Source organism: Chanos chanos, chromosome 14, assembly GCF_902362185.1.
Source record: "Chanos chanos chromosome 14, fChaCha1.1, whole genome shotgun sequence".
In the NCBI taxonomy this organism is placed as follows: Eukaryota; Metazoa; Chordata; class Actinopteri; order Gonorynchiformes; family Chanidae; genus Chanos; species Chanos chanos.
The window spans coordinates 4,631,455-4,656,498 of NC_044508.1; the positions used below are offsets into that span (position 1 = coordinate 4,631,455).

Here is a 25,044-nt window from a genome sequence, read left to right on the forward strand (position 1 = left end):
CTTTATCTATGCCCAAAAATTCAGCTCTTACGTTGTATTTTGTTAGTAATATTGCATAGATATCTTAATTCAAAACTCAGCCGACATAAAGAATGAAAAATATACATATATATATATATAAATATATCTTTGTGTCAAAATACATACGTAGCTATTGGAATGGCAACATGGTCACAGAAGTAAACTCAGTTTTTAATGTGTTCCAGTTTAACATGGATGAGTTTTAAAAAAAAAAAAAGAGAGAGAGAGAGAAAACAGAGAGCAGGCTGAGAGGAACTCAGAACTGAGTGTGCGCTGATGACATCATCATGCCTGTACAACATACAAAAATGCCAACATAGAACCGGGAACACATTTTTGACGGCATCTGACGATGACACTGGCCCAAGCCTTGTCCTACTTAAGAGGCAGTGGGCAGAGAGAGAGAGAGAAGGAGAGAGAGAGAGAGAAGGACAGGGAGGGCAGGCCAACTCTTGTCAGCAATGCTAGGTGCTCAAAAAAAAAAAAAGGGAGTTTGCGTAAAAGGTAAAAAGAGTATACAGTATTTTTAAAAAGCAGTAGCATTGGTGTCGCATCATAAACCTGTCAGAGTGCGTGATAAGTCTTCAGAAGGTCTGTTTCCCTTTCTGCAGCAGCAGTAGCTTTTTGAAAACCGTACTGTCACCATGAGAGAAAAAAAAAAAAAGCATGGCTGGCTTCAATCTATTATAAGCAAAGTGTAATGATACTCAAAAGAAGCAATGGTGCATTGTCACTAAAAGTCTGCGTGCGTGAAGTGTGGCGACATGTAAGCGTTCAAGAGACACACGCACGCTCAATTAAGCACCAGGCAAATTAGCCCTGCGCCCTGACAGGGGTCACTATGTACCTCCCGGACGTTAAAAGGCAAATATTTGGTCAGTCCCCTCCAGAATGGCAGTACTTCATAGGGGCATTTGCATTATGGTTTCATGCCTCAGTCCACAAATGATCAAAGCTAACAGCTCATTCATTCAGTTTCTGTGGCTGACTATACTGAGTAAACTCTAGCGTGTTCTCAAACTACAACAGAGAGCACATTCAGTTGTATGGTTATATGTAACCAAGTTAAATACATGGGGGGAAAAAACCCTCTAATTATATATAGTAAGACACTGAAAAAGAAAATATGACAATACATTCAAAACAAGTTGAGAACATGACACTAAAACAATTTTACGCCGCCGTATTTCTAATATATCCTTTTCTACATCTTCTTTCTCATCACAAAAAAATTTATTGCACCTTTGATGTTGTTTAGTTGCTTCGTGTCCGTAGCAACTGGTCAGAAGCTTTTGCGCACCTTTCTCAAGATTGTCTCTAGTTCTAAATAACACTGGAATTCACATAAGTTAAGAAATAGCATTGAACCCTTCCTATCACAGAGATTTCTCTCATTAAATGTGAACGTGAGCACGGAGCATTGTAAATGCGTCATCGATATCTGGACTTCCGTCACAATTCCGTTTCAAAAACGTCCCTTTGTGCAAGATCCCGTCAGAGACGTGTAAGAATATCACGTAATGAGGAGGATAATTCTTACAAAGGAGCACAAAACCATTGGATGCAGTTTTGTTGTATCCCTGAGTGCAGGAGGTATAAGATTCTAGTGTATGAACATCACTGTCCATCTCGCTTGATGCAGTTGGCACACCATCACAGTCTCCTAAAACACTGATTTTTTTGGTTGACTGTCTTTGCGGACATTTTCTATCGAAACCCTTTTTGTGGTTCATCAAAGCATATCTTTCAGAGTTATAAGCTATTCATAACCCATTATTCAATATCACATAGACACCATCACCTGCTCATAAGTGCTTAATTTCTCTATTCACTCAGTATGATGAATAAAACACTTTAATATAACTTCTGTATACATATGAAATCCTACTGTACATGTGTATGTAACATGATTGGAGAAAACTGTTTATAGAAAACTGATTTCTCATCGCTTGGTAGCAAATCCATTCGTCTGTGTTTTTCTGTTCACACAGATGACAGTGAGATGCTTTGTTGAACTGATATGACCTAAACGTTTGTTCTCAAGGTGTCCCTGACGTACAGGTGAGCAGCAGCGGAGAACCATGCCTAAGTACTAATGACCTGCTTCTGCAGTGCAGAGCTAGGTCTCCCTAAGTCACAGAATCATGGAAAGCTTTGGTATTCAGACCACTGCGGAGGGCCCCGGAGTCTGGCCTCCCTGGCCGGCAGACTTTGCCTCTAGCTCCCCGATCTGTGTCTGGGAGTGAGTGGCTCCATCTCCACCACGTGGTCCCTCTGTCTGGGTCCCCGACTCAACTCCACCACCCTGGGAACCACTGTGGACCAGCGATCTGGCAGAGAGAACAGCACGGGAGGTTGACATCTTTTTCGTAAAATATTTATTTGTTTATTTGTTTATTTTGCCGTCTTTCGACATTAAATGCAACATGTAGATTGGTGAAAAAAGAAAGTGCGTGTGTGTGTGTGTGTGTGTATGTTTGGGTAAAACCCTCTCAGACGAACCTCTCCTAAGGCCCCTCCCAGACTGTGGAAGGTCGTACTGGTTAGCCTCTTTCTGACCTGGGTCCTCATTGATTATTCCCAGGTTCTGATTCCAGTGGGACCACTTCACTTCATCCACCCTAAAACAAACAGAGAGGAAACCATCAGTGAAAAACAGAGAAGAGATGAGATTCATCTCCATAAAGAACCAGGGAGGTGGGAGGGTATACCACCATTTTACCTGAAGCACCAGCGTTTGTCAGGCGTCCCATCCCAGTTTTTACCCACAGTAACCATCTCCCCTACGCGAAAAGACTTTCGCAGACAAACGGGGAAAGAGCGTTCAAAGTCCAGTATGGTCGTGGCCCACTGTAGGGTTAAAAAAATTAAAAAAGAAAAAAAAATATATAAATATATATATATAGTCACATGACCAATAACGGGGCAGCTAAGAAACCGTGTTATTTTTCCTAAAATCGACCTGAAGTGAGTGGGTCTAAGAGGTGAAACCATACGTTTTGTGTTGTTGTTTTTTTTTTTACTGATTTTATAGATCTTACAGAAGGACAAGCTAGTTTGTGCTTTTTATTTATCTGGCTTGCAGAATCCAACCCCCCCCCCCCCCCCGGCAATTTTGGGATTAACGGCCTTGCTCAAGAGCACTACGGAAATTAAATCCCCGATTCCAAAATCTCTCAGACGCAGCAAATGGTTTTATTGACCGAAATGACTGATGTTAATCTGCTGGATCAGGACAACCGCACACAGGGGGAACAACCTACACAACGACTCTTCCTCCTCCTCCTCCCTGCTGGCTTTCTTATCCCTCACCTGTAGCTTCCAGATCTTCTTGCTCTCCTTGGAAACCTGCCCGACCGTCTCTCCCATCAGGGCGATCAGCATGTTAAGCAGGAGCACAAAGGTGAGGATGATGTAGGTGACCAGAAGGATGAGGAAGACCACCGGATACTGGGCGTTGTCAATCATGTCCAGTTCTCCCATTCCGATGGTCAGCTTGAACAGGTCCAGCAAGAACTTGCTCAAAGTGTCGTTGTCGCGGCACTCGGGGTAAGTGGGGCAGGTGCCGTTGCAGTCGGAACCCGGAGGCGGACAAGCTGCGAGGAGAGTGACCAAAGCTGTGGAGGTGGAGGCGGGAAGGACGAGGGGCGGGGCAGGGTGGGAAGGGGGAGGGGCGGGGTAGAGTAGAGTAGAGTAAGTAATGTTGGCCCTCAAGTATCTGAGGAACATTCTGAGAAACATCTGAGGAACGTTTGTAAGAATTTAGATGAGTGTTTTGTGTTCTACCTGAGGCATATCCGATCATGAAGAGGACATATACCAGCAGGAACCTGAAGAGGTCTTTGAAGAGAATCTAGACATATTAAACAGAAAAGAAAAAAAACAGAGAGAGAGAGAGACCCTTTGAGTTGTTGACTGGCTTGATGCTTTTTTTTTCCGTCGGCAAGAAAGCTACAACACAATTTTTTTGAAGGGTGCTATTTGGATAAGGGTATTCAAATTTTGCCCTTGAATGATGGGAATCCCTGCTGACTTCAGCCCGAGCCCTGTTATTACAGACTGATTTCTACCTCAGGAACAAGTGCAAGCTCGTTTCAGACGGACAATGAAACAAAAGCCACCAGGACATCTGGACTTAAATGTTAGGCTTCGGTAATGCCCCCTGTAATGGAGAATTTCAGTAAAAGCTGGCAATTGCTCCATAAAAGATTATAACCCTAATGTTACCTGTGTGATGTCTCTCTTACACTCTGTTATTTCAGGAGTTACATTTTATATTTGGTAAATAAAAACAGGATCATAAATGTGCTTAAATTTACAAAACGAAATGCAAACACCCAAACATTGTTGAACATATACCCGGTGTATATAGGTGACTGACTGCAGTTTTTATTTTTTTTTTTTATTGTTTTCTGGCTGTATAACATTTGAGTAACCAGTCAAACCTTTTGTATCATGATGCTGTAGGTCCCTGTGAGTTTCAGGCCCCGGGTAAAGTAGAGAGCGTTTGTCCAGCCCAGTACGAGGGCGAAAACCATCACAGACACGTAAGCCTTGATCCCAGACAGGTAGAGCGCTGCCGTAACCAACACCAGCACAGAGTAGATAAAACTAAAAGAAGAGAATCACATTACGACTCACTCTTTACTCACAACATCCACTTTATACTAGGTTTCCAAGTAATGGATAACTTATAGCAGCGAGCCGATCACGATAGCGAAATAAACCCCGTCAGGGTGATCGTTGATTTAAAAGCGATTTCGTTGCTTCCGCTAAAAACATAGCTCCATAGCAACGGTCTGTTATTCATAGCGGCGGTCTGCTATGTAGAAATAACAGACCGTAGAATGCTGTAACTGACCAGTCAGAATCGAGTATTCAACAAAGCCGCGTAATAAAACAAAACATTCAGCAGTCACATATGGACTTGTGTGTGTGTGTGTGTGTGTGTAAGGCTTCCATATTGAATATGACAATTCTGAAGCCAAACACACTGGTTTGTATTAACACAGTGGTTACTGTGAACAGTTAGTATTAATGAGTAAAAACAACATTTGATGTCCCGCATGCATTGCCACATTTTATACCAACAAAGTGACTTTCATTCATCCATTCATCCATTCATCTATCTATCTATCTATCTATCTATCTATCTATCTATCTATCTAATGCAACAAACAAAAATAAGGATTTCAAAAAGCAATCAACATAAATATAAACATAACCATCAAATAAAACCATAAACATACATAACTTGCCACACTCCTCGCCACACCTAACTCCTGTCCATTTATCTGTTGGACACGCCCAATCAACTCGGTCCTCAAGGCACTCCGATTGACACTCTGATGCATAACGTCCATACTATAGCGCTGCGACATCTTCTCATTATGATTATTACTGACCCCGTAATTCTTCACCATTCATTTTCGTTGATACTAAGCGCCGTGCCCATCGCCCTCCTCATTACTCTTATGGCCCCTGTCATAATTGATCTGTTTCATAAGAATACATTTTAAATTAAACATATTTCAGCGGTGCGCCTGTGTAGTTCAGGTTGGGTCTAATAATATCTGTCTCCGTGAGAGATGGTGGGTATTAACAGTCTGAAATGATGCCATTTGGTATTTAGAAACGCTCTGGACCCTATAAGATTAGTGACAGAGATTAAGACAAACATGCTTCTGAAACCGCGCTCAGCGTCCCTGTCTGGATCACAGGTTTATACTGAAGTAAAAAAAAAAAAAAAAACACATGCCCAGAAAGAGGCTTGTGGAATTAATTAGACAGCTCAATTATAAGGATGAGGAATATGCCTAGAGAAAAAAAGAGAGAGACAGAGAGAGAGAGAGAGAAAGAGAGAGAGAGACGCGGATGACTGCGGAGGAAGAGAGCGAGGGAAGAGCAGAGAGATGAGTGTCTTACTAGAGCAGCTGAAAAGATCCATCAATAAATAAAGAATTCACCCCGGGGCACTTCTTCAGGAAGAGGTCCTTAATCTAAAAGAGAGAGAGAGAGAGAGAGATTATTTAATGCCAGAGAAACCCTTTGGTGCTGAAAAGAAGTGCGTACTAAAAGGCTATCATTGAAAAGTGAAAGGTAAGAAAAAAAAAAAAAGAGGTTTAAAATAAAAGCAGCAAGCAATCGGTAAAATCACAGATGCTCTTCAGTTCACATTTGAGTGTCTCACAGTAAACGACTGCTGTTTGGGTGTAGTTTACCGCAAGATCATTACTCTCGTTAAATGTGAACTAAAGTAATTGAGTGCTTGGTCAGACCTACGTTGGTGAGGAAAAAGAAGATTCCGGATGCCAGGGTAATGACCTCCCCTACGAGACGCAGACGGTCGGAGTTGGTGGTGTAAGGATATGGAGGCTGACGGAGGAAAAAAAAGTCAAGTGATAAATAGCCCTTCATTATCAGTCTCTACATTACATAACAATATTTACTCTAAATGACCTAGCACTATTTACTCTACATTTTCACGCATTATTTATCAGCAGGTAATTTATTGCAAATTAAGAGAAAAAATACCGTTATACCACCTGTGAACTGGTTTAACTCCAAGCTAACAAGTGATGTAGTTTAAAGGCTATAAAAATGTGTGTGTGTGTGTGTGTGTGTGTGTGTGTGTGTTACGGGGGGGGGGGGCTGCTAAAAATGTTACAGATGTAGAAATGTTTATACCTCTGTAAACTGAAATAAACAAAAAGTTCTCACTCTCTCTCTCTTTCTCTATCTGTGTCTCTATCTCCCTCACACACACACACACACACACACAGGTTTCGCCGCACACGTACAGTGCCCTCCGAGGGCCGATAGTAGGCCACCAGGGTGAAGATGATCATGGTGACCAGATACGAGACGACGCTGATGTAGAACGTGACCGCGCCGAACCTCTGCCACTTGGCTCTCAGCAGCTCGTTAATGGGCTCCACCGCCAGCATCTCGTGTCGATTCTGCAAGACCAATCAAAACGCCGTCGGTTATCGAGCTACGAGACTTCTCCGCCGTGCTTACAATCTGCGGTTTACACAGGCGCTGCGTAAGCCTCGCTTCAAATTTCCTGAAATGTTACTTGTTATCTGTCATGCTCATTTCCTCCTTTTCCTCTGGCCTATATATTTATACACACTCGCACACAAACACAGCCCCTGGTCATATCCTGTGTACCAATTTGTACTGCGTGCGTTCAGGTACTCACGGAGGGTTTCAATCTGCTCTTCATTTATCAGGCAAGATGCCTGAGATATTCAGGGAACTGAAACTTTAAAGCTAGAGATTTCACCCTAGAGTTTTCAGAGACTGAAACACTGCTGTGTGATAGAGTTTGAAACCTTCGCATATGGGCTTGGAGGCTTCACTTGGCGCACACACACACACATATATATACAGACATGACAATACACAGGCAAAGTCACACACACATATACAGACATGACAATACACAGGCAAAGTCACACACACACACACACACACACACACACACACACAGGCACGTCGATACACAGGCAAAATCACACACACACACACACATATATATACAGACATGACAACACACATGCAAAAGCACATTTCCAGGTCGGACAGAGTTCATTTCCTACAGGCTGTCTCTCTCACTCTCCTTCTTTCTCTCGATTTCCATCTGTCTGTCACTGTCTCTGTCTGTCTGTCTGTCTGTCTGTCTGTCTCTCTCTCTTCGACATTCACACCTCAATCCTGCTGTTGTAGACCAGGATCTCCAGCACAGACACGTCCTCTCCGCAGGTGTCCAGGGAGGACAGGTCGTAGAGGGAGGAGTAGACCGGCCCGTACGCCCAGTCTTTAAACTTCCGCGAGAGATGCCGAGCCTCCTCATCCTTTATCTCCCTCCGGATGATGTGCTGGAAGACCTGGAGTAACAGGCGAGAGCACGCGCATCCGTTTATTACCATGGACAGACACGACAGACTGCTCATGCACGAACATTTTCACTGTTACATACAATCACTTCACATGTGTGGTTTTTAGTGAACAGAGAGGTTATCAGAGATTCAGACTAGCTACAGTCCTGAACAGCTGGATATTGACAAATTAAAACAAACAAACAAACAAACAAGAACTTTAATAAATACATGCAACATGTTGTTGAGCCTTGTGAGAGCATGGATGGTTTTTATATAGCCAAGTGTTTTTTCAGATCCAGCCCTGGGAATCCACTGGAGAGAACTTCTTTGCTCTAAACCTTCACTAACACACTGGAAAGGCTTTGTCTGCTACTCAACACACCATTTATTAGTTATTAGGTGTATTTACTAGTTTGTACAGGGCCACACTGAAATGCGCCGTGTGATGAATCTGACTCCAAGCTTGATTCTCTTACTGCAACACACATGTGGTTAGCTATCACAAGACACCAGTGATTCCTGTCCAAAGACAAGTAAGAAGAGGAATAACTTTACAACAGCACTGAGGACTTGACCTGTTTATTTAGTTGTTTTTGGGAGTAAGTGCTGGATTCTCACCCCGATTTTGCCCAGCTTGGCGGCCATCATTAAGGGAGACATGCCGTCGTTGTTTAGCACCGTTTCCAAGTTACATTCGGGGTAGAGCTTGGCGCTCTTGATAAGCAGCAGGTCGTACATCTTGGTGATGAAACGCGTGTTGTCGCGCGTGTTGTCGGCGATGTGCACCAGCGCGTGTAGGACCGTGTTGCCGCGGGAGTCCTGCCGCCGCAGGTCCGCCTTCTTGTGGGCGTTCTCCGTCAGGTAGTGCACCATGTCTGGTTGGTTGGTGCAGGCGGCTAGCGAGAGAGGGAGCTCACCTGTGCAGTGACATGAAAGATGAATCGATAACCTGTCAACGTGTGAACGTATAAATGCTTTTTCTGTAAAACACTGTTCAAGTCCCGGAGTTGTCTCTTTTCACTGTTTTCTACAATCTGTCCATCTGCCCACTGTGTCCTTAGAGCAACCTCTAAAATTCAGCGACTAGCCACGTGACTCAAACCACCACTTGTAAGTTGCCAGTGACACTATTACAAACAACTCTTGTCAGGGCTGCTCTCAAACAAACAGCAAAACACACGCGTGCGCGCACGCGCGCACGCACGCACGCGCGCACACACACACACACACACACACACACACACACACACACACACAGACTGAAAGACTAACATTTAAAGACTATAACCAATCCCAATGGTTTGCTGGACTGTTCAAGCTAATCTGCGTCAAAGCAGTTATGATTTCAACGTCTGCGTTATCAAGAGTCCAATTAGCACTCGTCTGAAGAGGATTCCCCTCACCTTCCCACTTTTGACTGCAACTGTCAAGACAGAGAGCGAGAGAGAGCGAGAGAGAGAGAGAGAGAGAGAGGCCGTTGCTAGGGGTGACAGATTACTCACATGTCACCTCGCACGGAAACGCTTCTCTCTCCGTTGATTTGCATGGGCGACTCTGAGTCTGAGAGAGCTTTAGCGTGATTGCTAAATCACATTAGTTGTCAAAGCCCTGCCAGCTTTCTCGACCCACCACCCCCCTACCCCACCAACACCTCCCCCCCCCCGCATCACCGGAAAAAAGCGGCGGAGCAAATTACTCCGCGAGCGATTGCACTGAGTGGGGATTTGAGAGTTGACAGCCATAACTAATGCAAATGGAAATCATTTTCAGTACAAAGCTAATAATTTGAACGCCAGCCAAAAGTGTATCATATCAGATTATAATACCCTCCCAAAGTTTTTTCTGACATTTTAATGATGCCAGTTTATTCAAAGGGTCATTCGGAGCAGCGGTTAGTAGAGCAGAGTCGAGCAGACAGCAGGAAAAGCCGGTTTAATCTAGGCCAGCAGGTGTGTTCTGCATTGATTCAAAAGCTACAGGGTTGAATTCAGTTCACAGAATTCACACCCTCCTAAACGTCCTTTCCCTGAATCTTCTAAGGGAACTTCTTAAGAGTGATCACATCTCTATTTGTGACAGTGAAGAAACTGTTTTTCACAGTGTTCCTTTTCACTTTCAGCTCAGAAAGACGTCAATGACTGTATTCACATAGTTGAAGTGCAAAAAAGAGCTTAATTTAATTTCCGACAAACCAAAAGAACAAGTCTCTTTATAGACTATTAAAAAGAGGCTGAAGTGCTCGGACGATCTCTAATCACGAGGGGGCAGTATGGAGTCAAATGTCTGAACAAGGAGCCCAGTTCATAGCTCCCCTTAGCGACAGACCCCTGTAAGGTCACTACACTGGAGGTTGTTAATGTCTCCTACAGCTAGCACAAAGGCACCATTCATTGAGAAATTTCCTGTTGAGACTTGGCTGTTTTATGTGTGACTTAACAGCCCTGTTGATTCTCCAGCCCCATCAGAATTGTGGGATTCCATAAACCTTTTTTTTTTTTTTTTTAATATTTTGCTTTATTTTTAAAATTTGGCAAGCCAATAGACATGAATGTCATAACTGTCTTTAATGGTTTATTTTTTGCTGGGCAGGGTCTTAAAAAAAAAATCACCTGATATCACCATGGCAACCTGGGACTTACCTACCTTCAAAAACCGTCTCTGTGAGGCAGAAGTTCACTCTGACATATGCTTAGTACCGAACTATTCAAGCCATATGGATGCATATTAGCTCTTCTCAGCTCTAAACAAGCAACATGACCCTGATTGATTTGAAACCACTCCCCTCCCTCAAGGACCCACCCTGCCTGCATCTGAGGGGAGTTTTTAAGCTTTAAGATAAAGTTAAAAACAACAACAACAACAGCAAAAACGTGTATCTGTGAAAGACCCTATAGAACTGTAGATGCAGCTCAGCGGACCAGAACAACCTTGTCAATTGGGTAAAAAATAAATAAATAAATAAAAAGAGATTGCTGTCGGTCTCAGAACCGGCTGAATGAATACTGAGAACGTTCGAGGGAACCGAAGACATGGACAGACCAGAGTCCGCGCCTAAGCCAAAGCCTCATCAAATCTCTGTGTGTGTGAGACTGAAGGATATGAAGGAAAATGGTTTGCAAATGGTGTGTCCTTATGTAGGGTTAGAATCTGGCTCTGACTGGCATCAGTAAGCAAAGTTCCATTGGAGGAGGCACTAGGCATAGCGAAAGTGACTCAAAAAAATAAAATGATTTGAAAACAAAATGAGGGTGTGGAGAATAAATGATACCACTTTGTTCAAAAACCAAAACCAGTCAGAAACAGACAACGAAACTCACAAAAACAACAAAACAAAACAAAACAGACAAAACCAATCAGAAGGGTGGGAATCGTTTCAGAGGAAGAAATGTCATTTAAAAAAAGTAATGGGAAACACATGAAGAAACTGAACAAACAAGAAATTAAAAAAGAAGAAGAAGAAGGAGAAGGAGAAGGAGGAGGAGGAGGAGGAGAGTGAGAGGAGGAAACCATTAACTGTATCTTACCGAAGTAAAAGTAGCCTCCTTCGTCTCTGGGCTGGAAGAAGCGGCCCCTGGCCTGGGCGTGGACGTCAGCTCCCTTGTCCACCAGCAGCTCCACATACTGTTTACAGCGTCTTTCTATGGCAATGTGGAGCGCCGTCTGGCCTGCAAACAAAACACCAACATCACACACATCAGAGGTCAGCAGGATCTAGGCTTCAGATCTGCGTACATGGAGAGAGAAAGAGAGAGAGAGAGGGAGAGAGAGAGAGATGGATAGACAGACAGACACAGACAGACAGAGAGACAGACAGATAGATAGATAGATAGATAGATAGATAGATAGATAGATAGATAGATAGATAGACAGACAGACAGACAGACAAACAGAGAGATAGATAGACAGATTACGCATAAAGTACATCATACAGTTAAAACACAGTTGTATTCAGAGGTGTAACTGGAACACACTGTGTCTCTCACTCCACCCTCATATGCCTGCATGGTTCTTTAATTCTTCTCATTGTCAGACTGACACATTTCCACCAGCATTCAAATAAGGTGTTTGTACACAGTGATGTCTGTCCCGAATGTTTACTGACCCTACAGGACATATTATATGAAGACATAGGCCATGTATGCCAGTGGAGTGTGGGCTGACATTGACACTGAACAGTGTCCTGTGTGTAGGAGATGATAGATTCCCTGAGCATTTTCAGCTCACATATAAACAACACGTCCAAACAGCGTTCTGCTCAACCGGCAGCGGCCAGTTAATGTGGACCATCCCGGAAATGAAGCTCTAGCTCCTCTCTGACTGGGTTTGGTATGTCTCTGTTTCTTAGCCTGAGATCTGCAGTGAGAAATCTGTCATTAGGTCTTCTGTGCATGCTGATATAAACACATTCCTGCCCTCCTTCGCTGGGACCAGAAAGCTTCCTTCAATTGACAAAAAATGCAGCACATGTGTTGCCAATTGCCATTTCGGCAAACAACACCAAAAAAAGAAAGAAAGAAGTAAACAGAAATCCTTGTAAAAAATAGTGAATTGCAGACTAACATCTATACTGTCTAAGAGGACAAATCAGAGGACATTCTCTGTGTAAAATCTATATCTTCTTGAAGCAAAGACATTGGGAGAGGGGGGGTGTGAAGTGTGTGTGTGTGTCTGTGCTTGTGCACGTTTGTGTGTGTGTGTGTGTGCGTGTGTGTGTGTGTGTGTGTGTGTGTGTGTGTATGCGTGGGTGCGTGTGTGTGTGTGCATGCGCGTGTGGGTGTGTGAGCTAAACAGACAGATTAGACAGACGGATGTTGCAGACCAAGGCAGGCACAGGATTCTACGCAGACTAGTTTAAGAGCTCACAGCACCTTCACTAACTCTTAAATGGGTGTGTGAGTGTTAATATTTAAAAAAAAAAAAAAAAAAAAATACGCCTCCACATCCAACCCTACAAACACAGATCCTCACAGAGAAACCATCTGAGACCCTGTGAGGACACTTTGTACCAGGTAGGGTGGAGACCCATATAAGCAGGATGACGCCCACTCTCAGACGCTTAGCAGGTCTACAAACACAGCAGTCGGAGAGGAACCACCATGGCCTATGTGTGTCGTCTCAACGTAAGAGTACTGATCTAGGATCAGTTTTTGGCACTCGGACACCATACAGAAGACGCCTGGTTTGGTCTGGCTGACTTGGCCTGTGGTCAACCTTTTTTTTTTCCCCCCCCGACACGACATTTTAGGCTGAGTAGCCTCACCCCGGTAGTAGACGTCTCTGAAGGGCGTGTTGATAAACTCGCGCAGGTTCCCCGTTTTCTCGGCGATGTCCACCAGCAGGGCAATGGTGTCGTTTTCGCCATTGTACAGGTTCAGGAGAGCTTTGGGCAGACACGTTTTTCCTGTCGAAGGTTCTGGGGTACAAAAAAAAAAAGAGAAGAAAATAAACAAATGAACTTCATTATGTTTATGTGAATGAGAACCGGAGACGTTATGTGAACGGAGTCAGAGGGACGGAGGAAAAGGACAGAAAATGGACAAGCGAAATATCAACAGATGGTGAATGTTTTGTTTATCCACTTAAACATGGAAACAGTGAAAGCGTAAGGCACGGTAAACAATTCATGTCTCTCTTAAATCTCTTGAAGAACTAAGGAACTTCATTTTAAAATGTCAGTGTTACACTATTCCCTTTTAATGAGAAAATTCTCCAGTTTCATAGCAGTACAATACCACTTTAAGATACTGCTGAGACCCTGTGGAGGACCGCAGACTTACTACATGTCTACCAATGCACACACCACCCCCAGCCTCTTCTCTCTATACAACTCCTCTTTCCTGGAGTGGTAGTTTGCTGTCAGTTCTTACTACTGCATGTTACTACCCCCCCCTCCCCCCCCCCAAAAAAAAAACAAACTCTTTCAAAGAGGAAGTCAGGCTGGAACCCACCCTGGTGAGACAAAGTCCTGACATCACGACAGCTTCCTTTTCAAGGGGACAATAAAGCCACGAGCAACACCCACAAAACCCCTTCAAACCCCCAACGCCCTTGATACCGCATTCAGTTTTAAAGGTTGGTGATAACGTCAGCCTCTAGTGATATAGTTCATCCGACAAGCCGGACACAGAGGAAGGGGCCGTGTTCTTCTTTTTATAGACACGCAAGAACAGTGGGCTGTACAATTCGAACGTTTTATCAACATCAAAAAGCTTTGAGATAAGGAATCTTGTTCTAGCATTTTTGGGAAACTGAAAGAGGCATGAAAGGACATTACACACACACACACACACACACACACAAAGAGCCTTGTAACTTTTCTCTCCACACTGGGCTGTGAATCCTAAACATGCAGGGCCAGTCCAGTGACATTTGGCACCAGACCACCCTTCCTAAAGCCCCCCCCCAACCCCCACCTTTGAACTCCTCGTCTGTCAGTCTTTTTTCATTGGCCTGCAGGTACTGGAGAAGTCCTTCCAGGGCACCGGGGTCAGCCCGAGAAACAGCATCGAATAGCAACGTCCGGTTAAAGACTTTCAGCACCTTCGGAGGGTCAGGGTTCATCCCCTCATCACACGAAACCTCCATCTCTGTCTTTCTGTGGACAGGAGACGGCAGAATTAGACTAACAACAACAAATATAATAATAATTATTATTATTATTACTGTGGTACTAATATTACATTTAATGAACTCATACCCAGTTTAGGAGCCCCGAAAGTGCTTGCATGGGTAAAACCAGAGGAGGAAAAGTGATAAAAGCAAAGTGACACTAGCGGATGAAAGAGGGACATGACATCAGAACAAAGCAGTCAGTGTAAGACATTATTGGACAGTGGAAGAGTGACAGGTAAAGGTGGGCGGGATGCTCAGGTAAAAAGGCCAGTCAGACAGGATTGAGTCACTGGCTGATTTCTAAACAGCGGTCCCACCCATTCTGCCGGTTTCCGTGTGTATAAATGCATCTCAGTGTACTTAAGGACAAGGACAAGCAGCCAAGTGAACCTCAGCATAAACATTACCTCAACGGCAGCCACGGAAACAAAAACAACCGCTTCTCTGTGCACCTCCTCAGGCCAGAACCGGTGTGAGAGAACTAGTGTGCGACACAGAATACACCCTTCGCTTACTGTACGCTCACGGAACAATCTGCTCTATACTGTGTGGCTCTTTTCAGTAGGGTCTTTCCAAAAGTGATTTTTGTCCCTAGGAACTGCTTTTTCTCTTACCAATACTTGGAATTTTGAATCAATAACACTCAGCTATGAGGGAATTTTACTGACGGTAAAGCATAAATCTAATCTTCAGTTTGTGGATGTCGTGAAAGCACAATTTTTCCATCATGATTCTTCATGTCCAAGGCAGCTCAATATCTTCACACAGGTCATAACGCATAACTCTTTGTCTTCACTGGGGCCACTTAAAGATGTGTTTTAAGGTTATAAACAATGATGCGTTTCTCCTGTCTGTCTTCAAGCCCACCCACACCCACTGACAATTCGTGTACCTGACTGACACCAAATGTTGAATAAACTTTAACATATGCCCTGTGCTTCGTCTGTGTTATACAGTGCACTACACCCTTCTGTTTAAGCATTCTTGCAGCCTTTATCTACCTTTACTTATGACGCAACGCACTCTGCTTTCATGACCATGACAGGAAAATCCATCCCATTAAATAGAGCACCCAACAGTATGAGTATACATGACTCCATGCAGTGACATGAATAGAAAGCACCTTCATTTCTCTTACCCTCGTGGGAGCTTCTTCCTTCGTCGTTTCTGGTTGTTGGCCTGGCGACATGTGCCATAGTCAAACAGAGAGTCCATGGGGGCTTTTTTGGGCCCGGGTACCACGGGCGACTCGTAGATCGTGGATTCCAAAAGATCCATGGGGTTGGAGATGCCCTTCTTGAAGGCTCCTTGGAACTTGATGCGCAGGTTCTGCCGGCTTTCCGTGGGTTGTCCGGGTCCGGGTCTGGCCTGGTTGTCCTGGGTGAGCGGGGGGCCGCCTTCCTCACTTTCCAGGAGCTCCGCCAGAGATGACAACGGGAAGGAGGGATCTCCATCAGTGGACCCATCCTTACCTTCAGCTGAGTCTTGCGTACCTGACCCAGCGGCCGTTGAGTTTTCGCTGAAAGAGGCATCCTTCTCCGTCATGGCTAGACGGTATCGCCTCATTAGGGTTGAAACAGAACGAGCCTGTGCAAGTCAAAACAAAAAAACAAGTAGAGTTAGAGACCCAATCCAGAATTGCACACTTCAGTCTGATCTGTCTGGGCAGGAAAAGCATCCATAATATATAGTAATAATCCTACCTCAACATCCAATTGGTTTAACATTGAGCCAGCTGAATTGCCTAAAACCTATCAAAACATTTCTCACCCACTAAAGGGAAACTGGGGAGTCAAGTTTAGGGCTGGGGCAGAGCCACAATAATGTACCTTACAGAACCCGTATAAGAACAAGGCAAAGAGAGAGAGGGAAAGCCGACCACATTTCAGGACGATGATTCCCAGAGAAACTAGATACGTTCTGAATAGCGCCAGAAAAAAAAAAAAAGTCCCCGCTTACGTCACAGCAAAATCCACATGTTCACTAGACAAAAGCACTAGGACTGGTCTGGTCTAACATAGCTCTTTTTTTTCTTTTTCACAGTTCAGTGGGTGTGCTGGCCTCCAAGACATTTATTTGAATCAACCTCTAAATACCCTTGAGTGTCTACTAAACGGTGAAGGGCACCTGGAAGGGCTCCAAACTCGGCCTGAGGGACGCTACTTTACTTGTGAGCCATTTGTCGGTTTGTCAGCCACAAGCATCTATAAGTACTTACTTGCTCTTGAACTGGATACTGCGTCTGTCTGACTTAATACCTTGGGTTACCGAAATGGGATTTTCCACATGACGCTGACTTTCCAAACCGCATGCACTTCTAAAGAATGAACATAACGTTAAATCATTTAGAGAGAGAGAGAGAGAGGAGTGGCTTTACGTGAATTTTTCTTTGCGTCTTTTGTCTTTCCTCCCCAAAGATAAACATCAGCATTGACTCAAAATCCAGGGTTCACAGTCTTAGCGGCATACTCTGCCAGATTTTCATGTTTACATATTTTTGTTGCTCCCAGGTACCTTCAGTCTAGTTCTCCCTCATACGATCAAAGTGACCTTGTGACCTTCTACGCACCTTGAAGGTACCAGAAAATCGACATAAATTTGGCTTTGGTTTGGATCTCTTCTGCCGGTGCATCACTGTTTACAAAAATGTAGCTTTGTATCTCTAATTCTGAGAACTATGTACATACTGCATGGCATGAAGTTTCTCTTGCTTAAAGTCACTGTAGTCTCTTCTGACAGGCAGAGTGGTCTGACATAATTTCATGGAGGTCTGTGTTCTCCCCGTGAGAAAAGTTTCTTCCCAACCAGCCCTCGACCCTCATCCATCCTTACCTCATTCATCCTTTGCCGTAATCGTGCGGTGCCAAATTCCTCTTCGCCAGGAGCCCAAAACCGCTGCCTTGTTTGAGCTGCAAAAAATAGCATCTAGCACTGATGACAAAGTTCAAACAATACAGTTGACAGTAAACATTCTCACACACCAACGGAGTTTCCTTATGCAAATCTGGGAGACTCACACTATGCAGCAATAATGCTTTCAGAGACAGCTCTGAGAGACTGTAAACTTTAAATAAGACCAAAAAAAACAAAAAACAAGACAGCTAAGTTATTTTTAGAAGCCAATATAGAATCAGCACCACAGCAACCAGAGAAAACGCAGCAAATGAACAGTGAGACTGACTGATTTGACAGTTTTAATGAACAGCTAACTTTCATTAAAAGAAGCTACACTCGTTTATCCCTTCATTCACCTCTCCACTCATACATCCATCCACTGATTCATCCAGTCCGTCGCTGGTTCTCGGTCACTCTGTTCTGTGTGTGAGTCACTGGCACTCAAGCACAACTAATGCCAAAATCTACCTATTGTGGGTCCTGTCACTATGAAGTGAGGTGGCTCGGACCCCTTCTAGGGTTCAGGGTTTAAACTATGAGTCATAACACCTCCCCCCTTTCGTAAATGGGCATTTCCAAAGAAAACAAACTCATCCCAAACATGAGAGGGTTTCTGACACAGTTAAGCCTTTGCTTAATCACATGTATAAGATTCTGACACCACAATACACAAGTCTTAGAGGACGACGGTTAATCAAAACACGATGGGGTGCTTTTGTTTAGACTTTTCCCCCCGCTAACCCTGTTCATCACACAGACATCTGTTAAGTTTGGGCATGTCCCTGAAACATGTCAACAATGTTGTTATGCCGATTCCGCGAAGACAAGTTTCTTTCTAGGAAACTGTGTGGTACCTCTTCATCTATACCACTATGTTGTTACTACTCTTTTCATTCAGATATTACAGTGTACATGCTGTGTACTCCACTCTTTTCATTCAGATATTACAGTGTACATGCTGTCTACTCCACTCTTATGCAGTGTCTTCTTTGTATGGATTAAAGACACGAAAAATTGAATCAGCCTTGGTTTGCCATTGGAATCCTTACATTCTGCTGTCCTACTTAGGAAATGAACTATCCTGTAAGTAACAAAGGCGTGTTTCCAACTCTTAGACAATTTGGTGAATTGCTCCTGAGTATCAATAAGTGATAATACAAACACTGATTTAATGCTGCAAACACACATGTATAAATTTTTTTTTTTATCGAAGAAGCACTGGCCTGGTTGCATCCATCTGATCAGGTTCCCCCCGGTAAAGATTATAACTTTGAAAGTAGCCCTGAACAAGATCATGAGTTTGCAGCTCAAATGGAGAAGTTCCTTCTTCTAAACTGAGCACGTAACAGAACAGAAGCAACTCAGCTCGCGCACTAGCATGCTGATGGTCTGACATACACGATGTGCCAAGCAACACGAAACTGCTTCTTTACAAACGCTTGGGATTAAGGGGCCCCAAAGTATCTGTCTAAACAATCCCGACTAAGAGAGGAAGGACGGTAAGGAAGGGGAGGTATGTGATAGACTATCACAATAAGAGGTGGGAGTGTGTGAGTCATCCTCATTTAGTTAGATTTAGGAGGTAGAGGATCCTTTGTTGACTAGGCATGACGCAACAGCTAACATTAACAACAATAAGAAAAGCAATAAAGCTGGTATCTCCTATAGAAGATTGTGTTTTCTATTTACGACTAATACACGGTCAACTGCCAGAGTTTAAGCTTATTTTAAGTGAGTGTCATTTGTTTAAGCGGAGGGCTGAACTTTTCCCCGTGGGAACCACGAAATTTCCTTCACAGCCGTTGACACTGCACAGGATAAAGGGGTGGCGGTTTGTAGGGGACAGCAAAGATTCTGGGAAAATGTGAGCGAGCCGTAGGAGGGGGGGACGGGGGACGGGGGGTTCAGAATAAGCTCATTGCATTAAGTCCTCTGATGACTTTTCACAATTATGACATTTTCTCAAAGCAGGAATTCCAGTAAGACATGTGTGCGTGTGAGTTTGAGAGCGGAATACTCTTACCAACATGACTTTGAATAAAATCCATGTTATTATGCCCCATGGGGTATCTAATTTGCACAACGTTTTATGTGCACATAAAACTCGAAATTCCTTGTTTTGACTCATAGCTGTCACCAAAGGTGCGACTAAGTAAACATGAAACTGACACGAGAATCGAGAACGAGCCGCCAAATCAAGTATTATAAACAACGTGCATGTGCATACTAACAAAGTTGGCCTATTCTAGACTCTAGAATGTTTGTATGCTGCCTTTTAATTGTGATGTGTTCATTTCAGCAACACTGAATGGTAAATTATATTTTAACTTGTCTGACATTTTAGTTTTTTGGCTATAACCAGAACTGTGTTACAACTCAGAAAAAGAAGGGTAGGACCAGGAATTCTCCACGCGGATTACGAAATGTTTTATCTATCTGAAGAACTCGAAGCAATCAGAGTTGCTGAAGCATTCTGCTTAACTCTAACATAATCATTTAATAGCTGGAAACAATGCACAAAGGAGTCTAAGACTCACCGGCGCAGCTGCGGTTCTTGAAGTCCGCGAACTTGTCCCTTCACGTTGAACTGTGAAGACTCGTAATTGAGATCAAATAAATTAGCTACACTGAAAAAAACTGTTCCAGACAGATATTGCTATTAGTTGAACTTGTTCGCTTCTTCTATCCTTGTATCGTTATCTCACCACTTTAAAATATCTTGGTATCGTCAACATCTCTGTTCCTCTTTAGCTGAATGAACCACTTTGCGGTGTACTCGCTTACACAACACAGCTGGATGGAGACTGGGCATTACTGTCTCACTATGAGAGACTGCATGAGGTAATCGCAGGGTGGAGACTTGTGAATTTGAGGGAGAAAAAAAACTTGGAAAAGCAAATCTGGCGATCATATGCAAATAAACGAACAACGTTTCTGAAGGACTGAACGACAAGTTTAACCATTATTCATGTCCCATTTTTATATGTTTTTTATATTATTTGAAGAAGGAGCTAACCCGACAAAATATGATCTCATTTCTGCTTTTTCCAATGTACAACATATCAATACAGTGTATTACAGTGGAATTTGAAGTATTTGGTAACCGGAGTCAACTGTAAAATATAGCAGACATGACGGTAAAAGCAATTAAATTCAAGGGGGAAAAGGGAAGCAACAACATTTCACATAAAGGCCTAATAAACTAAATGATGTCTATCCAGTTACGCCAACGAGCTAAAACAAAAATTAAACGTAAGCAGAACAAATCTCAGAATAAGACACATTTCGGTACTCAGAAATCCATCCCAAACTGGCAGCAGAACATGAATAGTAGGCTACGTCTGAAAGGCCAGCCATTTTTCTCCAGACATCAGAGCTGTAATCAAGGTTGCTCGTATGTCGTTAGTATCACGTATCGCCGTCACAAAGCCCCGAATTTTCTCCGAGTTTAACAGAAACCTGGAAACAGTGTAATTTTCCTTCCTTTCCATTCACACCGGGCGACACCCTCCGGACACTCTTGCATGGTTGAACTAACCTGTGTACAACTTGGTAGCGGGGTTTCCCGGATTTATCTCACCCACTTAAAGTTAATTACATTGAATTTAATGGGTTCTCTTTTTAAATGACTTGCGGTCCAGCTGACATGCTTCCAGTCCCTTATAATTGTAATAATCTACCTTTTTTTTAAATCTGATTTAAGCCATTTTCTTCTCTCTCTTTTTTTGTCATACCCCTCACTATTGTGGATTGTTTCCCCAACTGCCTATTGACTCCCGATTTTTTTCACTATTACAAAGCCATGACGGTACTCTGCACATCTCTTTCCCACACAGAAAAAGGTCACACGCTTGGCTTGCTATGGTTCTTCTCCCTGTAATCCCTAAGAGAGCTAGATTCCCTGTGTCAGATCTCAAACCTATGGCATTTGGTACCTTTATTCAGTTAAACAAGGGGAGAGAAAAACGTATAGTTTTCTTTAGAAGTTAAAGTCATTTTTTTAGCATGCTGAATTCATGTCCCTGATCGACTCAAGTCCTGCCCCCTCGATGTTCCATCTCCTCCCATAAACCTATTACAGTGACCACACGACTGCTTCTTTGAATGCTCTCCCTCTTCTCAAGACTGACACACACACACTGTTCAAACACAGCGCTTCCTGATGTACCCCAGAAAGAACTCCGCCTTACTTAAACTGCTGGGCAGGGCCTTTTACGGGGCAAAAATCTGTTCCAAATCTGTTCACACCCAAGCGAACACAAAAACGCCTCAGGCAATGTAAAACTGTTCTGTCTGTTGTCAGATGCTTTTGCTGTGGTGAGTCTCAGACACTGTAACCCCAAAGCCCTGTTCAGTTTGGAAGTCTTCCTCAACACTAAATCCATATGAATAATCTATTGAAACCTTATAACACTTTTCCATTAACGGTTACTCCTTAGGTTCTTTTGTTTGTTTGTTTGTTTGTTTGCCTATTAATTTAAGATTTATTCCATTTGCAAACACTTTCAGTCTTCATCTTACATTTTCCCCTCTCTTTATGAATTAACGTTCTCCCGACCTGTAAACCAACCTGTCTGGCTTTCACCTGCTTAGCGACTAGCTAATATCTTATCTTGTCTCTCAATGTGAGCCCACATCAGAACACAAAACTGGTTAGATCTGCTTTGCATGTCCTTGTTCCCCTAATCACTACCGTTATCGGCGCTTCCTTCTCCTCTCGACTGGTTCCTGACTGTCTCAGGTTGACTGCGGTCATTCTAATTCTGGTAAATTCCCACTGTTCATCCTTTGGACATTAACAGCTTCTGGGCCTGTCTCCAACCTTCCTTTTGTGACCAAATTATCAGAGTGAGGCTTTTCCAGCCAACCCACAGCTAATTTGGGTTACCCTTCTGATTACTTTCAGTCAGCCTGTTAAAAATAGAACTGATAGAACTGAGATTGTTCCCCTGAAAGTCATCCATGATTTCCTCAGTGTGGTCCAGCAACCAAGGAAGAATGTATCGACCCCTGTGCGGATGATAAATTTGTTCCTACCAACCTTAGTATACATTTTGACATGATCTCTTACATGACCAGTTTAACAAGGGGTCATAAAGTACACTGCAGATTCCTAGTATCAGTTTTACTTGTCCAATAGATGTCGGTTCAGCTGCGTGAAAAACCATGTAACCAGCATGATCACAGCTGTGTATGATGTTCTCCAGGGATCAGTCCTAGGCCCACTCGATCTTATCACTTACCTGAGTATCAACACAATCCGATACATTTTCATTCTCAGACTTATAATGCCCTGGTCTACATAACCAATAAACTGCCACCTGTCCCACACTCCAGGGAATTCAGGATATTAAACACTTCATGTCTCCTCATTTTGTATCTAGTTTCTCTGTCCCATATGTATCTTATCATGTCAGCTGATGATTCCACATTTCTCCTGTCCTCCTAAAGCCTTTGTGTGAGACCACATAAATACTACATATTAAGTCCATCTCGCGCACTGTATTTTTTTTTATTTTCGTCCTCTCAACATCTCCAGGCTGTGTCTGTCACTCTCTCTCAGTCCACAGACACTCTCCTCTGTGTCCTTGTCACCTCCAGGATGGATTATTGACCTCCCCCTTCTCCTCCCCCTCTCACATCCCCAATCCCCTCCAAAATGATAGTGGCCTCTAACTCCAAAGCCCACAACCATATCACCCCAGGTCTCTGTAATCCTCACTGACTCCCAGTTATATTTTTTTATATTTTATATCAAATCCTCCAGTCAAATTTTTAAGCCCTCAGTGACTTAGCATGTCTCCACCTCACTGACTTTCTCCGTCATGTACATTCTGCCCCTGTGCTGTCTGACAACTGCAAATTCACAACCTCCTTTCCACCATGGGAAACACATACTCATCTTTATTTGTATGTTTGATTTAAATTTGTTTCATTTATTGATTGATTTTGTTTTATCTTGCAGTGTGCCCTGACAGTGACATATAGTTTCCTCTTCGAATTCTAAACTTGCAGTGACCGGGAGTTTTGCTCTCTTAGTGCCTCTATTTTCTCCCATTAATTCCATCTGCTCAGTATAGTGTGTCTGGAGCATAAAGGGCTCATATCATCCACTCTTATTGATCAATGTGAATGAATGCATCACTGAGAACTACATTTTAAACAGTAGTGATTTCAAGGCCCGCAATGTTCTGAGGAACTCATTTCCTCGTAGTTGGTTCTGCGTGTTCAAACATACTTTGTTATTGCTTCACCTTATCAGCTACAGTTAATGAAAAGCCCACAAATTAAGTATGTTTGTGTAGACATAAGCAAACACAAGGTGTCTCTTTGCCTTGTGTGAATAATGGAGGCAATAGTTGGATGGTGGCGCCCTCAAGTGGCCACATAAGGTACTTTCCATGAGTATAGCACGTTTTGACTGCTGTGAGACATGCGCGCGCGCGCGCACACACACACACACAAAACATAATCTTAGCATCCCCCAGTAATTTATTCTTCAAACAGGCAAGACAGTGAAATTTCTACTCCACGGTCTTTCTTTACATTAGAGCAGTAAACTACATCATCAATGCGATACCATGGTGACAATGTTTTCCTGACCAGTATTTGTTAAGCTTTGTGCCATGTATGTTACTGCACATTAGCAGCATGCACTCCAAAGACAGAGACAGCATAAAATGTGTTACTTAATGATACAAAACAACTGCAACTGGAAAGTATAACATGAAAAAGCTTAAATTTATCATAAATGCAATCAATAATCTCAATTTTCTCAAAAGCACTTGAATACAAGGATTACAATGACATTTATGTATTTTCCCCCTTTGCATAGGAATCCACTCCAGTCTATTTACATGAAAACAATGTATACTATTTCTGTGTTGAGAAACTTCATACAGATGTTAATATTGAGCTACAGAAAATAACTCAAAAATGACGACCACAAAAACAGACATGATTCAACAGATAAATAGTTACATACATTCATTCATTTGTAGTAAGCAACAACATTCAGTGCTATGAACTACGAAAGGCAAATTCAAGCAGTAGTTTGGTCAATCATGCTCTACAGTATATCTGAGAAACTGAACAAACAGAAGTTCACGCACAACAAACAATACAATACTACTCATTAGAAATGACTTTTCTTTCCCCTCTTAAAAAAGGTAGAGCGATACGTATATAACTTTAAATACATTTTTAAATACATATATTTCTTTACCACTCTGAAATATTAAATACCTTAATCTACACCTAAATTATGATTTTGCAATAATAAATCTCTTTGGTAAACAAAGACACTTTGGAGTAATAAATAGTAGATATTAGCTTGTTAAGTGTCATTCAAAACAGTCAAGTAGTTTGACTATGCCCTGTAGTTTTTTTTGTTTTTGTTTTGTTTTTTTACAAACAGAGCCTCCATAATCTCTCTATGCAAGAAGTCAAATGTTACTTTAGACAACTCTGAAAGATCTTCCTCCGATTAGATTCCGAAGAGTGATACACAGCAATTTACAGTCACGTAATAAATAACAGTCTGATGTATCGAAGTTTGCATATTGTAATAGTTATTAAATAATCTGTTACAAAGTGTGATAAAACACCACAAACAATCTCTACAGCTTTC

The 25,044-nt window shown here is 42.8% G+C and overlaps 1 protein-coding gene across 1 annotated transcript; it reads right to left on the reverse strand.

Annotated features, from left to right (window-relative positions):
• Positions 1 to 1,861: 1,861 nt before the first annotated feature.
• trpv4 (transient receptor potential cation channel, subfamily V, member 4) lies at positions 1,862 to 20,090 on the reverse strand. Its single transcript, XM_030791017.1, has 17 exons — positions 19,952 to 20,090; positions 17,352 to 17,428; positions 15,658 to 16,106; positions 14,321 to 14,502; positions 13,168 to 13,320; positions 11,432 to 11,572; positions 8,526 to 8,824; positions 7,734 to 7,913; positions 6,822 to 6,980; positions 6,304 to 6,396; positions 5,947 to 6,020; positions 4,467 to 4,632; positions 3,808 to 3,874; positions 3,334 to 3,638; positions 2,744 to 2,871; positions 2,524 to 2,642; positions 1,862 to 2,351 (listed from the first exon to the last, which is right to left on the reverse strand). Exons 2-17 carry the CDS (start codon positions 17,358 to 17,360, stop codon positions 2,239 to 2,241), a joined length of 2,637 nt encoding a protein of 878 aa, XP_030646877.1. The 5' UTR covers positions 17,361 to 17,428; positions 19,952 to 20,090; the 3' UTR covers positions 1,862 to 2,238.
• Positions 20,091 to 25,044: the final 4,954 nt, after the last annotated feature.

Excerpts from the sequence above, each read along its gene's own strand:
- trpv4 (XM_030791017.1), bottom strand. Across the intron at positions 6,981-7,733 it reads TCTACAACAGCAGGATTGAG|AATCGACACGAGATGCTGGC; the intron begins GTGTGAATGTCG and ends TTGGTCTTGCAG. Across the intron at positions 6,021-6,303 it reads TCTTCTTTTTCCTCACCAAC|ATTAAGGACCTCTTCCTGAA; the intron begins GTAGGTCTGACC and ends TCTCTCTTTTAG.